The sequence below is a fragment of the Colletotrichum acutatum genome (assembly GCF_030867785.1).
Source record: "Colletotrichum acutatum strain CBS 112980 chromosome Unknown BDZ83scaffold_1, whole genome shotgun sequence".
Taxonomy (NCBI): Eukaryota; Fungi; Ascomycota; class Sordariomycetes; order Glomerellales; family Glomerellaceae; genus Colletotrichum; species Colletotrichum acutatum.
This window is the reverse complement of record NW_026848995.1, coordinates 610,429-623,768: the sequence shown is the minus strand read 5'-3', so window position 1 is coordinate 623,768 and position 13,340 is coordinate 610,429. Positions and strand designations below refer to the sequence as shown.

The window sequence follows — 13,340 nt, the reverse complement described above, 5'->3', positions numbered from 1 at the left end:
CAAGATTCACAGCATTCAACATTCGTTTGATACGTTTTTTGTATTTTCACAATCTATGTATCTCCGGTGAAGGAAAAGATTGCATGCGCGTACAGATAGCATCCTTCCAAGACGGTCTTAATGCGAGGTAGTCTTTTGACGCCCACCGTCTCCTCCCTCTGGTAGTTAGAAAAAAGCCTTTTGTGCAAACTCCATACGCCCTTTTCTTAGTAACGAGTAACGATGACCCTCCCGCCATACTCCTGCTACCCCTATCCTGACTTTGATCCCCCACGGGCCCTTGAATGACGGCAATCACTTGCAACGCTTCTCCACGATGCTAACACCGTTCTCTTCGTACTCCTTGCGCGAAATCCACATCTGGTGGAAGGTACCCAGGCTGGCCAGGATGCTGCCACCGATCCAGGCGCCGAAGCGACGCTCGCTGGAGAGACCAGCCGCGTGGATCTTGATCTTAAGGCCGGGGTACATGGCCGTAAGCTCATTGTTCAGACGGTCGTTGAAGCCGTTGAGCAAGCTAGTGCTGCCAGTGACGACAATGTTGCCGAGGAGGTTGGGGCGCAGGTCGACGTCAACAGCATTCAGGGCGGCGCGAATGAGCTCGGGGATCGTCTGCGACTTGTTCAGGCGGAACTCCTCGTTGGTGGTCGGGAACGCTGCGGTCTCGTCCCACATGCCCTCGGAGACCTTGTACCGCTGCTCGCGCCACATCTGGTTTGCGCCGTTGGGGAACTCGAACACGCGGCCGGGTTGCGTCTTGGCGAACTCCTCGTTTTGCGGCACGGCGTACTTGCCGGGTCCGCGCCAGGTCTCGACTACCGACTCCTTGAATTCCGTAAGGAGACGGTCGTCCTCGTAGGCGCGGAATGAGTCGGTGATGGAGAAGTCGAACTTGCGTTCCTTGAACTGAGCAGGAGCGCCTGCGTCGACAGGAGTCTTACTCTCGACCATGTATGTAGGAACGGGCTCGATCTTGGGCTCTGAGGTCTCCCACAGGCTGCGAATCTGGGAGGACAGCCACAGGCCACCAACGGGAGACTTCTGGATGGATCGCTTCAGGACCATGCCGTCGTGGATGGCCGTGACCGAAGTGTTGGAGCCGCCGACATCAATAACTAGGGCACTCGCCTTGCCAGCAGCAAACGCAGCCAGGACGGGCGTTCTGCTGAGCCAAAACGCAGGGCAGCCCCAGTTCTCCATGATAATCTCGATGGCCTTCTCTCTAGACTTTGCAGAGTTCCACGGCGCCTCGGTCATCAGGAGCGGGTTCTCTTGCAGGGCCTTCTCTTGCGACTCAATGTCCTCCATGGCCACGTCGACGTCGCCGTTGGCCTCACCTCCCTCGACTTCCTCCTTGGGGTCATCGTTCAGGCCGTTCTTGGACGGATGGGTCGGGCGTCCGGGCTGGAGGCGTGTGATGAGCATGTGCTCCCAAAGCTTGTTGGCGACATCCCAGTCTTCGACAACACTGTCGCGCGTCATGTAGTTGCGGACCTCAAGGTCGGCCCGGGGGATCAGGCACTCGTCGCCGAAGACGGTTGTCGGGGTATCGGAGGAACCAACGCGGCCGTAGAAGGACGGGAAGACGGACTTGGGGACATCCTCGCCAGCGAATCCTGCGCGGGTGCTGCAGTAGCCTGGGTCGAGGACCAGAGCGGAGACCTCGTCTGTTCGCGATGGTTAGATTGGGCCTCGCGTAGAGTACAGCGGGAAGTAAGCATTTACCTCCTCCGTAGATGTCGGTCGGCTGAATGGCCGAGGACAGCGGTTGTTGGGACATGATTTCAATTCGACGTGTGAAGCGACAATCCACCGAGATAATTGAGATGGTTCGAGGGCAGTGGGGTGGGTTGTTGCGATGCTTCGGTCGATTGAAAGTCGCGTCTGGTCAAAATTTGGCGCGGTGGTTGGAGGAAGGTGCAAGGCTGAGAGATTCCAGCCACACCCCACTGTGTCATAGCGCGACACACTGTACGAGCTCTCGGTGAGAGGTATTGACCGAGCAGGGATGGCTACCATCAAATTGCAGAATCGTCACATCCCACCATACAGCACTTGAGCACGGGGTCTAAAGAGCGGAGCCTCAATAGAAAGGCTATGTCATTCACTTTGGCATTTTGAAATACGATTGAACTACGGATCTCGCGCGCCAATGGGTATCTCATTTTCGTTTTGGTTGTATCCGTTTTCAATTAGTTGTGAATTTGGGCTTCATGTCACGATATATTCGTCCTCTGACTCGAAGTCTCGGCCTTCTCCATAGAGAACTTCACACGCACCTGCTAACGGGATGTCCATGACAGCATCCGTCCCCTCGTTCCATATATTCTTCCAGTCGTAACCTCCCCCCGGCAACCTGTGGTCTCTCTTATTCCTAGACCTCTTCTTCGGGTCATCCCGCAGCCGCCCCTTGCTGTCAATGACCCCAATCTTAGAGGCATCATCCACCACCGTCTCAATTGAGCTCAGCGGCAGCGTCAGAATCTCCGTATTGTACGCCGCGAGCGCGATGTAAATATAGACCCCCAGCATCGTGAGGAAGGCCGGGATCGCGAGCGACCACCAGCGGTTTGGATAATAGTAGATGCCCAGCGCGTGGAGGAAAGGCGAGGGCAGGTAGGACCAGAGCAGGTAAACGAGGAAGGTCAACGTTGAGAAGAGGTACAGCACGAAGCCGTAGTACTCGTAGGTCGGCACCTGCGGCGACGCGCGTGGCACGGGCTCGAAGTCGTCGTCCGAGGCATCAGGAGTCGTCGGTCGCGACGGGCGGAGGAGCGATGTCAGTGACGGCGAAGGGGGTAGAGGGGTTGGCGGGCGACCGTAGAAGGGGGGCGCAAAGTAGTTTAAGTTGTGATGCAGGGGTCGCGGGGCCGGTAGCTCTTCGCCGTCGTCGCTGGACTCGGAGGCGAAGGATTGGTTGTCGAAGAGGAGCTCTTCTTCTTCGTCTGAGGATAGAGACATCTTGGGCGAGAAGCCCGATCAGCCTGGCCTCTGCTATCAATGTTGCGACAGTGGAGTTGTGGTGTTGCAAGAGGCAGAATTGCCATTTCCCCAGGTTGGCTCTAGTGGAAACCTAGAATTGGCCCTGTCCGTCCTGCCCCTGTCTAAGTGCCTCGCATGCACGGAGTAGTGGGGCCGCTTCATCCTCAAGGTCGGCGCCGATTATGTAACTTCTTGAACTTCCTGTCTTCCCGTTCACCAGACCCTTGGCGTCATCTTCTATAAATCCATCAGGTCACGAAACTCGTATTAGTTTATAAGGAATTCCTCCTCAATTACAAAATAGTTGGAGCAATCTATGCCATCATACTTTGCAGGTTCTCGTAGGAATCAAGATGGCTTAGAAACCGAGAGGATGACTATAGCAATGAGCAGCCCAGATCACTCACATAGGTTTTAACTTCTAAGCGCCTGGATTCAATAAAGTCTAGTTTCTTTGAATCGAAATTTGATCGATCAATTACTTCCCCAGTCTTTCCCTCTTGATTTATACCCAGCCCCTGTTTCTTTCCTCTCGCTCCAGACACATCGAGAAGCAAAGTATTCCACCCGCACTACGGACACACCCATCCGCATCATCTTCTCCCAAACGCCTGTCGAAACCAACCTATTCATAAAGTCAGAAGCAAAACTACGGCAAACACCAACGCCAAACTGGTCAGGGAACCATCAAACTCACCTCTCCGATTCTCGTCTCTCCTATTCTCATCTCTCCTAGTCCCCGCCGGCTCAATCCAAACCCGATTCCTCAACCCATTCCGCACCCTCACCGCCTGCGCCCACGTCAACCCCAACCGGACGCTATTGTGCATACTACACGCCACGATCCCGCACGTCCGGCACCGAAAGTAGACGGCGTGCGCCCTCGACCGGCAAAACGTGCACGCCGGCGCCTGGACGCGGTTATTCATGTCCTCCACCTCCCACGACGTCGGCAGGTGGTGGCTGCACAGGGGGTCCTCAGCGTGAATCGCGAATACGGGCCAGGCCCGCGGTGCTCTCGCCCTCTCGCCCGGACGCGCGAGGGGAGGTGGTCGGCGTCTATTGGCGCGGGGTTCAGGGCGCCACTCTCGGGTTTCTGGCTGGATTGTGGGAATGAGTACTTGTCAGTGGAGATTCAAACTATGGGAAGCAGTGTGTCGATTATAACGTACCTCTGTGTTTCTGCCGTCTGGGTAGTACATGATGATGCTAAAGCGTCCCCGGCCCTGTCGAATACGAGCCTCTCGGTCCATGTCGTATACGTTGCGTTGATCTATAAATGGTATCTCCCCTGCGAGCTGGAAATCTTGCACTTGTGGCTGGACAATTCCTACGGACGCCAAGTAAGTATCCTGCTGTTCCACAGATAACGTTGGAAAACACAGGCGTAGAAGCGGCAGTGATAAGGCCGGGATCGATCAAGAACTGTACTGGCGGAAGAGGAAATGGCACAACCACGGTCTGGATCCCTAGCTGGAAATTGTGCCCACCTTTATAAAAATGGCACGTTTCTGTCTTATGACTGGGCGTGAAAGAGGAGTCACTCACCTGCAGGAAAAGGATCCCACAAACCATCGAGGTTTGCTTGTGGAAAGGGTTGAGCTTGTGGTGGAACTTGCGGTTGAACTTGAGGCGGAGGAGGCGGCGGCGGCGGAGGAGGAGGAAAAGGAGGATGCTGAAGTACTGGCGTGGGAACATCAATTCGACCATCTTCCCCAAGTTGACCCTGCCGATATGTCGTCCTCCGATTCCTCATATTCACACGGCCCCAAAACCCCATACTTCTGCAGTTTTGCACACAGCCTCTACTCCATATCCCGCCGCACGAGAAGCAGAACTCTTGGCCGCATACGCACCTACAAGTCCTCTGATCAGTTCTACTCCCGAAACTTCCTTACTTCACTTTGCTTTCTAGGATAGGAGGGGAGGAAAGAAAAGAAAAGGGGGGCTCAAAAACTCACGTCATGTGCGTACACCCGCCCGCACGTTCAATAATCCTCCCACAACTAGGACAAGGCGACAGATGAAGCTCGTCCATGACGTCCATCAACGCTGCATCCTCGGCCTCGGTACCACACAGCTGTCCCGGATGAAGTGGTCTCCGACACTGCCGACACGTACCTTGCCCACACGCAGGACAAAACATCGCGTCGTCACCAGCAGCACCATCAGCAGCCGGTATGAACGCAGCACACTCCGGCCTAGCACAATACACCCTCTCCTCACCCGGCGTCTCCTCCTCAACCCGGACCTGCCGATACAGCCTCACCAACCGAGGCCGTTCTGCGCCGGCGGCCTGCTCGACGTTATCCGGTGCCAGAGGCTGGCAACACCGTGGCGGCCAGCCTCCTGGACGTAAACCCGCGCGGAGACAGCGCCGGAGGCAGCGGGGACACATTCGGCAGCCGCAGGGGAGGCGGTGGAGAGGCTGTCTTGCTGTGAAGCAGACGACGCATTCCGTTCTGTCGTCGTCGTTATTGTTGTTATTGCTGTTGTCTTCTGCGTCTGAGGTTTCTGCGCTGTTGTTTCGCGAGTCTGTGAGGAGGCGGTTGCGTTCTTCCCGGCCGACATAACCTCCAGTATCGTCATTGTTGACAACGTTAGCGGCGTTATTATTGCCATTATTATCGTCGGCATCATTCTCATCGTCGTTGATGATGTTATCGCCTTCGATTCCTATGACACTCTGTCTCATGGCAATAGCGAGCTGCAGGTCAGGGGTAGCCATCTCGAGCGCCCTTACCGCAGCACGCTCGACCTCGCGTTCTGTTGCGAAGCGCAACGCGTCGAGGTTGAGGAAACCATGTTCGATAATGAGGTTTGATATGTCCTCGTCGAGGCGTTGAAAAAGGTCCATCTTTGCAGGTCTGGTATCATTTCTTTCTGTTTCATGCTTTCAGGGGGGGGTAAAGTTTTGGTGGTCGATATTGGGTTGTCTCTCTCACTCTACTGGGCTGGTAGCACATCTTGCTCTCTGAGAGCCACAGTCTGTCAGAGGTGAGGAGACAATACAAAAATATACTCGGAGTTTTCTTCCTTCAACGTCACAAGACAGACTGACAAATCAGTGAATGTGTTAACCTTCGCTATGCAGTCCGATCGCTTTCAATCAGCACCGCAAAGGCTCCCTTCAATCTAAAGAATAGGACCCATATTCACATTGTGCACGAAATATAGAGCAGCAGTTCACTAACTCAGAGTGAAGCCATCGGAGGAGCCTTGGACTATGCTTCTTACAGCAGTCAACGTGGATGTTGATGCTTGAATACATGCTGTGGACGCTTCTTCTGTCTGGGCCAAGTGCTACATGTTCGACTCGGGCTTAACTCTGCTGAGCAGGGCAGTGCACTTGTTTCCGGCATGACGGCCCGAAAGTCGACTTTAGCATATGGATCTGTAAGAGAGAACCAAGTCAACTATATCAGTAACCAGATATTGATAACTTACTGTGAAGCATTTAATAGACACGGCCAAAGTACCGGGACACTCTTTCTACTTCGGACCCAAAGCTATCTTCCGAAACATGTTTGTCTTGGTGTCTCAAAGTCGTACCGAGTCACAGGTCACCAGTCACAAGTCTCATGAAAAGCAGTCAAGTGTCATTGAACAGTGATGGACTGATTTGACTCAAATTGATAGATGACAAAAGAGCTGCCTTGCCCCTGCCTATCTTCTAGACCGGATGAAACCGGCCTTGTTCCCACCGCTCCGTCATACTAAGGTGTTATGCCCAAAGAGGTGGGTTTGATACATCATCGACTCCCTTACGCCATGAAAGCTGACTCCTTCGTCAAACCATAATGGGATATTCTCGTCGACATTGACCGTGATATCTTTACTCGCTTTGTCCAAACGACCGCTGCGCTGCAATATAGTGGCAAGACCCGTTTCCGCCAGAATGAACCCCCAGAACCAACCGCCCGTCGGTGGCTATGGCCAATGAACCCCCCCATAAACTCCAAACATTGTAAACTCCGACGCTGCTATCCGGGATATGATTTGAAATGACAAGGAAAGAAAAAGAGTGGTAATAGTAACATCAGATATAAAGTGGAAGATGGGTATAAATGATCAATAACTGAAGTCCACATTACCCATCTGGGATAACATCTTTGCTTCCGCTTCCGTCGAGCTCGCAGTCGCGCCGGTGTTTGTTGATGTTGCTGAATTTGAGTTTGTTTGTGAGGTTTGCGTCGTTTGTGAAGTGGAATTTGTCTGTGTTTGTTGCAATTCGTGTTCCGGTGGGGGTTGACCACTAGGGGACCATCCTTCATCCAGAATCTGTTGGAAACTCCAGCTGGGTTCGAACCTGGTGCTGTTCCAAGCGTAGTCGACACGTTCGTACATCTCATCAATCTGCTCAAGACTGATCTTGCTTGTCTCGAAGACCATACACCACACAAATAGAACCGCCAGAATACAAAAGGCACCCCAGAGGAAGAAGATCTTGGGACCAATGTCGGCGTAGCCGGGCCCTTGACCAACCATGAAAGGAGTGCCGTATGCGATGCCGAAGTTCAAGAGCCAATTGGAAGCGGTCGAAATCGAGGCAGCCTTTGCACGAATCTTTAAAGGGTAAATCTCGGACGTAATAACCCAGCACACAGGGCCCCATGATGCTGCAAAGAAGAATATGTTGATGGCGCAGAAAACGATGAGAATGGTTTGCGCGGCCTGCTGTAGGTTTTCTCCGGCGGCCGTGGAGAAGGAGGCGATGAGGAGTTGACAGACTGCCATGCCGATGGCACCGACCATGAGCAACTTGCGACGGCCCCAGGATTCGATGACCAGGAGGCCCGGAACTGTTCCAACGACATTGATAATGTTGATGATGAGAGCTTTTACGTAAGGATTCTCAACTTTGGCGCCATCGAAGAAGGACGTGCTGTAGTACATGATGAAGTTGATACCCGTTAGTTGTTGCAGCATTTGAAGGCAGCATCCAGTGAGAGTTCTTCGACCAAGATGGGGGGACCCATAAAAGATTTCCTTGTAGGAGTCTGGTCCAAGTGTGAGTTCATACTCGTGGTTTGCCACAATTTCCTGGAGCTCGTCGAGTAGGGCGGGATGGGTAATATCGAGACGACGGAGGCGACTGAGTGATAGACCCGCGGCCTCTGGCTTGCCCTTCTTGACAAGAAAGCGTGGTGTTTCGGGGAGGACCAGGAGACCGAGGGTTAAGACGACGGCCCACACAAGTTGAAGGCCAAGCGGGATGCGGTAGGCGGCGCCCGAGTCCAGCCTCTCGGTCAAGATGTTGACAAAGGACGCGGATAGTAAACCAATCGTGATGGATAGCTGGTAGGCACAAACGAGGGTACCTCGAATCCACTTTGGGGCCATTTCTGACTGATAGACTGGTACGAGCACTGAGATAGATCCTACGCCGACACCAGCAAAAAACCTGTGCGTTTGGTCAGCGACGCGTTGCGCGATGATCCGACACAACCAGCCCTTTAAGCATACCTTCCAACCAAAAGCATTGGGATGTCGTGCGCGCAGACTTGGAAAATACCGCCGAAGCTGAAGACGCCGGCGGATAAGATGAGCGAAATGCGACGGCCCCAACTATCGCCGATGGGCGCGGCGAGGAGAGCACCGAGGACTGTTCCGGCACTCAGAATTGCGACGATGATGGAGGATTCGGCGGGTGAAATAGCAGGCTTCAGGTTTTCGGTATAGCCGGTGGAAAAGTCTCGTCGGAAGGCCGTCATGGAGAGAATACCGTTAATCGTTCTACAGTCCGTCACGAATCAGCGTCCAAGTCTCGGAAGAATTTCCCCACGAACACACGAATATGAGCACCAGCGCCATCGCGTCCTTTTCCTTCTCTTGTTCGTCTGTCGTTGAGGGCAGTGCTCGATCGTATTGCCGCGTTGTGGGTGTTTGTTTGTGTGTGCTTACCCAGTGTCGTAGCCAAAGAGCAATCCGCCCGAGGCGACGAACAGACCGACCATGATGGCCGGGGCCGACGAGCCGGCGACATTGTCGGGCTTCTGCCAGCCCATGGCTATCGCCATGGTGAAGGGGGGTTTCGGCTCGAGCAATCCAGAATGGAAGCGTTGTACTATGAGAGGGCGAAACTCTCGAGGGTCGTCGAGAATCGAGGTGGAAATGGGCCGGCGACCATTTGAGTGAAGTGACGGGCGACGGGGACGGCGACGGCGGGCGAGTGAAGAGTGGTGAATCGACGAAGTGTGGGTAACGATGGATGGATAGGATGGAATGGGACAGGACAGGCAGATGGGGTGTGGAGAAGGAAGCAGGGAGACAGGCGAAGGTAAGAAGCACGAAATGTCGGGCAGTCGGGTCCCGGGTACTCTGGGCTAGTCAGTCCAGTCCAGTTCGGAAGAAGGAGCCACCAAAAAGCCATCACCGCCCACCTAAGGTACCCTACTGCGTACCGTACATACGCCCACCACAGTGGCACAGTGGCACAGTGGGAGTCTGGGAGGTCTGGGACAGAGAGAACGGGGGCGAGGCAGAGAAGGGGGGGCGCCCTGGGGCACAGAGAACACTGTGAACAGCGCGAGTCTGGGGTGTGTGGAACTCTGGAGGGAAGATGCACCAGTTAGAAAGGCGGAGGGCAAGGGAAAATGTGGAGATAGAGGGTGGGTGAGGAAAGCAGCAAGACTTTCTCTCTCCCGACTCCCATCACCTTATGTCAGCACGCTCACGCTCAGCTTTGTCTCTCTCTCTCTCTCACCCCCGCCATCAGCACACAGCATCAGCCTGGGAGAAGCAAAGCAGAAAAAACAGCAGCAGTACTCCGTACTCTGTACCTAGCGAAAAAGGCGACAGGGACCATACGAGACGCAGCGACGTATACTGAGTTCAAGTTGCGAGGTATGGGCAGAAAAAACGGCACAATTAAGCTGCCCCGTGGACAGACTCAGAATCAGACACTGTGAAGCCTCGACGCAACCAACAAGATTGAACGCTGCCACATCCATCTTTCACCCACCCATCAGCTGCTGAACGGACGGAGGGGGGGGGGGGCGAAGGACCCGTGGCACCGTGGATCAGTACAGTCTTTTGAGGGGCTCTCCTCCCCTCGTCTGCCACAGTATGGGTGACTAGCGAATCTTGGGAACGGGTGACTGTGCCTGTCTTGTCCCCCTCGCCTGGCTCCTCTCTCTTGGGAACCTCGACTCTTGAGTCTTCTGCTGGGTCTTGTGCTTGGGTTTTGCTGCTTTTGCGAAGGCCCCAGCCCGGTGGCTGCGGCTCTAATTGGCTCCTTTGAGGATGGGTGGTGCATCCGGCCGTGCTCACCTCGCCAGTCACATACCCCTTTCCCAAGACTATTCCGTATCTGGCGATGGCGTTTTTTACTCTTGTTCCCCCTTGGCGCCAGAAAATGAAAGGCGGGATGGGAATATGGAATTGGACGGGGCATTGTATCCGTAGTGTAGTGGACGTGCCTGGACCGTACGAATACCTATGTAGTCGTAGCTCGATGAGATTCGCCAGCTTCCAGCACATTGGCCCTGTAATTTTGAGATACCTACAGATTGGTACGGGCACTCTTCTCCAAAGGTGTCGAGTGCTCAACAGTCCAGTCTCGTGAGCTTCCATAGCTTGAAGTATTACCTAAATGATGTACAGACGAGGTACCTAGGTGGCTGAGTGGCTGAGTGGCTGAGGGCACTGAGGTGTTACACACGCGACTGGACTGGTGCATCTCTCTCGCCAAAAGGTAGTCAATCAACCACGCAACTTGCTGGATTATTTGATTTGGCGCTAGGTTTCCCCTTATTTGCGGGGGACGCTGGATTCTGGAGGATCTTGATAAAAAGGAACTGAAGCCAATTCTGGGGCGGAAGGATGAACTTCTTTCTCGGCACGGCCGCTTGCGTATACGCTTTCACACACAAACATCTGGAAACCTGTTAGAAAAGCAAAGCCGAGCCAACAACCTTCGCCCGTATGTCCAATGGCAACTCTTGTCAGATGTCTGACCATTTCCCCCTGTCTTCCCTGGAGTCGGGTTGTCGGGGTCTGGAGAAACTCAACTTCCAAAAAGTTCAGGGACGACAGACACAGGACGACACACAGACGTTAGAGCATCTCTAGGGCTGCGTGTACACTACAGTTTGACCATGCAGCAGTCAGTGTCAGTGGAGGGTTAGTTGTCTTGGTCTGATGTGACTGTAGTTCCATGGGTGTCCCGAGCGAGGGGAACACCGCAAAAACTATGTCTTGAGAGCTGGCCTGTCTACCCTAACGATACCTTACAGACATGTACAAATGCGGTGCTGATGAGGTGTAGCACTGAGGCGCCTGCTTCTCTCCCTTGACTACCCTCGAGGTACTTTCCCTTCCTCGTTCTTGGGATCGGGGGCCTTGGTTCATGTCTCTCAATGGCAAACAAAGGCGACTCTGCATTAGCGGCCACGACACTAGCCCAGCCAGGCAAACACGCTGCAGGTGACGGGCTGACGGACTTTGACTTGACTGGACAGGGGCGCCTCGCACGCACTGTGCTATCCGTCTTTTGTCTCTCGCGAGCGAGTGCGGAGTACGGATACCTACTGACAGCGACAAGAGTATCTTACATTGGCAATTTGGTAGTATTCTCTAATTAGCATCGTGGCTTCCTGCTTGAGCTTCGCGCTGGTGCTGTGCTGTATCGTGCAGGCCGCACATGCATTCAGCCTACATTGCCTTGACTCAGCATCTCCTGCATCGTTGGACGCTGTCTTGGTGCTTGGCTGGAGGGCTGTTGTTCTACTGCAACAAGTATGCTGCTGGGTTTGGGCACTCGTACGTCGTACCATCTTTTCACTCGGGTTGCGGACAAGAGTGAGATATGACTGACCGACCACTTGACAGCCCGGCAGCCAACCCGCTTGACGGCCGTCACTTTCCATGACTGGAGGATAAGCAGTCATCATATTCTCTCTCGCGCGCAGTGGCTTGCCCTGGCTTCTCAGCTATGTGACGGTGCCACGAGTGCCTGCTGCTTGCTACCTCACCACCTTACCTTGTACCCCGTGTAAGCTGGTGGAAATGGGTCCCCATTCGATGCCGCGCAGCCGTTCGTGACCCGTCTTACCCCTAGCTGAGTCTGACAAGGCGGATGATGTTCAGGGACGATGCTTGAGTATCCCTCGTACTCTCGAGTGTTGTATCGCCGTGATAAGGAGACGTGTGTATAGATGACGACAACGATGGCACAAATTCTCCAGAAAGTCTGTATTCGCTGTTGGCGGCGGCGGCGGCGGTCGCTTATTTCATGATTCCGAGCCTTGTCCTCGACAGGTATCGCGTGTCTACACTTCGAGAGAAGCGCGGTGTGTGGGCGAGTGAGAGAGAGAGTGTGTGTGTGAGTGGAATGCAAAGGCCGTTGGTGTCGGCACACAGTGTTAGCTTAATCCGGGGTTCATCTCACCATTGAGAAGCCACCTCAGCTTGAGACATGTACACTGTGAAGCTTGACCGCTTTCTCATCAGACCACCAGCCCAACATTGCGGGATTACTGATACTGACACAGTGTGATCTCTCCACAATCCATCAGACAAAAGCCGGGCAGGGGTGGCGGACAAGGAACAAAAAGATCACCTCAGTTTGCGCAGACAAATTGCGGGGAAACTCCGCCAGCCCTGACAGAATTGGGGACGTACCTATCGTACGGAGCACCTTATCGCAAATTCTCAGATGCCCTCCTTCTGGCTCGTAGGTAGGTAGTTCGTCCCGGCCAGCGGACTTCTATCTTACCAGGTACCTCGAGATACCTTAGGTAAGGTCGGTCTCCGTAGGACCGTAGGCAATGAAAGTTCTATGGACACCATTGGCAATGGGCGGCACCGGCGCTAGTCAATTTCCTATTCCACCTACAACGTGCACATTTACCGCGATTCCTCGTCATACATTCTTGAGCTTAACTTACAGTAACCCAAGACCAGCCAAGCAACACCCCCGAATAGCTAGTCAGCTTCGCTTGCCAACTTCTGAATTCCTAAGAAGCTCCAACAACTGATGTGCACCCCGGGATCGAATGCTCGCTGCTTCCAGCCGCGGCCACGGCTCCAGTCTTTAGACTCTGTCCACTCAGAGAAGACCCGCCCTCCGCGGACCTCAGACGCTCAAGACGACGGCGACGACGACGACGACGCCCTCGCAACCTCACCCCATGACCAATGCCGGCGTGCGGCACAGCTCTTTCCGCACCTCCACCACTTTTTTCGGCCTCGACGCTCACCCGTCGATTCCTGCTAGTTTCTCTTGTGTTTTCCAAGTCATGCTGCTTACGTGCCTCTCGCCTCGAAGTCGGTTATGCACTGCGCCGGCAATTGCCTTATTTGCCGGCCCTGCCAGCTGTGGCAGACGCATGCTATCTAAAATCAGAGCATGGGGA

At 54.2% G+C, this 13,340-nt stretch overlaps 5 protein-coding genes across 5 annotated transcripts; all 5 read right to left on the bottom strand.

Annotated features, from left to right (window-relative positions):
- Positions 1-294: 294 nt before the first annotated feature.
- Positions 295-1,780, bottom strand: BDZ83DRAFT_645793 (actin-like protein 4; the record flags this gene model as incomplete). Its single annotated transcript, XM_060509887.1, has 2 exons — positions 295-1,667; positions 1,726-1,780. The coding sequence occupies 2 exons, from the start codon at positions 1,778-1,780 to the stop codon at positions 295-297; spliced, it is 1,428 nt and encodes a 475-aa protein (XP_060371879.1).
- Positions 1,781-2,103: 323 nt separating this feature from the next.
- On the bottom strand, positions 2,104-3,054 carry BDZ83DRAFT_596856 (PIG-P-domain-containing protein). Its single transcript, XM_060506870.1, has one exon. It carries the CDS (start codon positions 2,959-2,961, stop codon positions 2,212-2,214), a length of 750 nt encoding a protein of 249 aa, XP_060371878.1. The 5' UTR covers positions 2,962-3,054; the 3' UTR covers positions 2,104-2,211.
- Positions 3,055-3,204: 150 nt separating this feature from the next.
- BDZ83DRAFT_6220 (uncharacterized protein) lies at positions 3,205-4,815 on the bottom strand. Its single transcript, XM_060508305.1, has 4 exons — positions 4,473-4,815; positions 4,155-4,312; positions 3,680-4,082; positions 3,205-3,607 (listed from the first exon to the last, which is right to left on the bottom strand). The coding sequence occupies exons 1-4, from the start codon at positions 4,690-4,692 to the stop codon at positions 3,576-3,578; spliced, it is 813 nt and encodes a 270-aa protein (XP_060371877.1). The 5' UTR covers positions 4,693-4,815; the 3' UTR covers positions 3,205-3,575.
- BDZ83DRAFT_6211 (uncharacterized protein) lies at positions 4,816-5,900 on the bottom strand. Its single transcript, XM_060508236.1, has one exon. The coding sequence runs from the start codon at positions 5,837-5,839 to the stop codon at positions 4,940-4,942; it is 900 nt and encodes a 299-aa protein (XP_060371876.1). The 5' UTR covers positions 5,840-5,900; the 3' UTR covers positions 4,816-4,939.
- A 669-nt stretch (positions 5,901-6,569) lies between these two features.
- Positions 6,570-9,223, bottom strand: BDZ83DRAFT_596849 (glucose transporter rco-3). Its single transcript, XM_060506869.1, has 3 exons — positions 8,887-9,223; positions 8,449-8,718; positions 6,570-8,386 (listed from the first exon to the last, which is right to left on the bottom strand). The coding sequence occupies exons 1-3, from the start codon at positions 9,000-9,002 to the stop codon at positions 7,054-7,056; spliced, it is 1,719 nt and encodes a 572-aa protein (XP_060371875.1). The 5' UTR covers positions 9,003-9,223; the 3' UTR covers positions 6,570-7,053.
- Positions 9,224-13,340: the final 4,117 nt, after the last annotated feature.

Bases quoted from the DNA above. Each gene is read 5' to 3' on its own strand.
- BDZ83DRAFT_596856 (XM_060506870.1), bottom strand. From the start codon at position 2,961: ATGTCTCTATCCTCAGACGAAGAAGAAGAGCTCCTCTTCGACAACCAA.
- BDZ83DRAFT_6220 (XM_060508305.1), bottom strand. From the start codon at position 4,692: ATGGTCGAATTGATGTTCCCACGCCAGTACTTCAGCATCCTCCTTTTC. The intron at 4,313-4,472 runs GTGGGCACAATT...TGGCGTCCGTAG, and splicing joins AACGTGCCATTTTTATAAAG to GAATTGTCCAGCCACAAGTG. The intron at 3,608-3,679 runs GTGAGTTTGATG...CTTTATGAATAG, and splicing joins GAGAGACGAGAATCGGAGAG to GTTGGTTTCGACAGGCGTTT.
- BDZ83DRAFT_6211 (XM_060508236.1), bottom strand. From the start codon at position 5,839: ATGGACCTTTTTCAACGCCTCGACGAGGACATATCAAACCTCATTATC.
- BDZ83DRAFT_596849 (XM_060506869.1), bottom strand. From the start codon at position 9,002: ATGGCGATAGCCATGGGCTGGCAGAAGCCCGACAATGTCGCCGGCTCG. The intron at 8,719-8,886 runs GTAAGCACACAC...GACGGACTGTAG, and splicing joins CTCTTTGGCTACGACACTGG to AACGATTAACGGTATTCTCT. The intron at 8,387-8,448 runs GTATGCTTAAAG...CCAAACGCACAG, and splicing joins CCAATGCTTTTGGTTGGAAG to GTTTTTTGCTGGTGTCGGCG.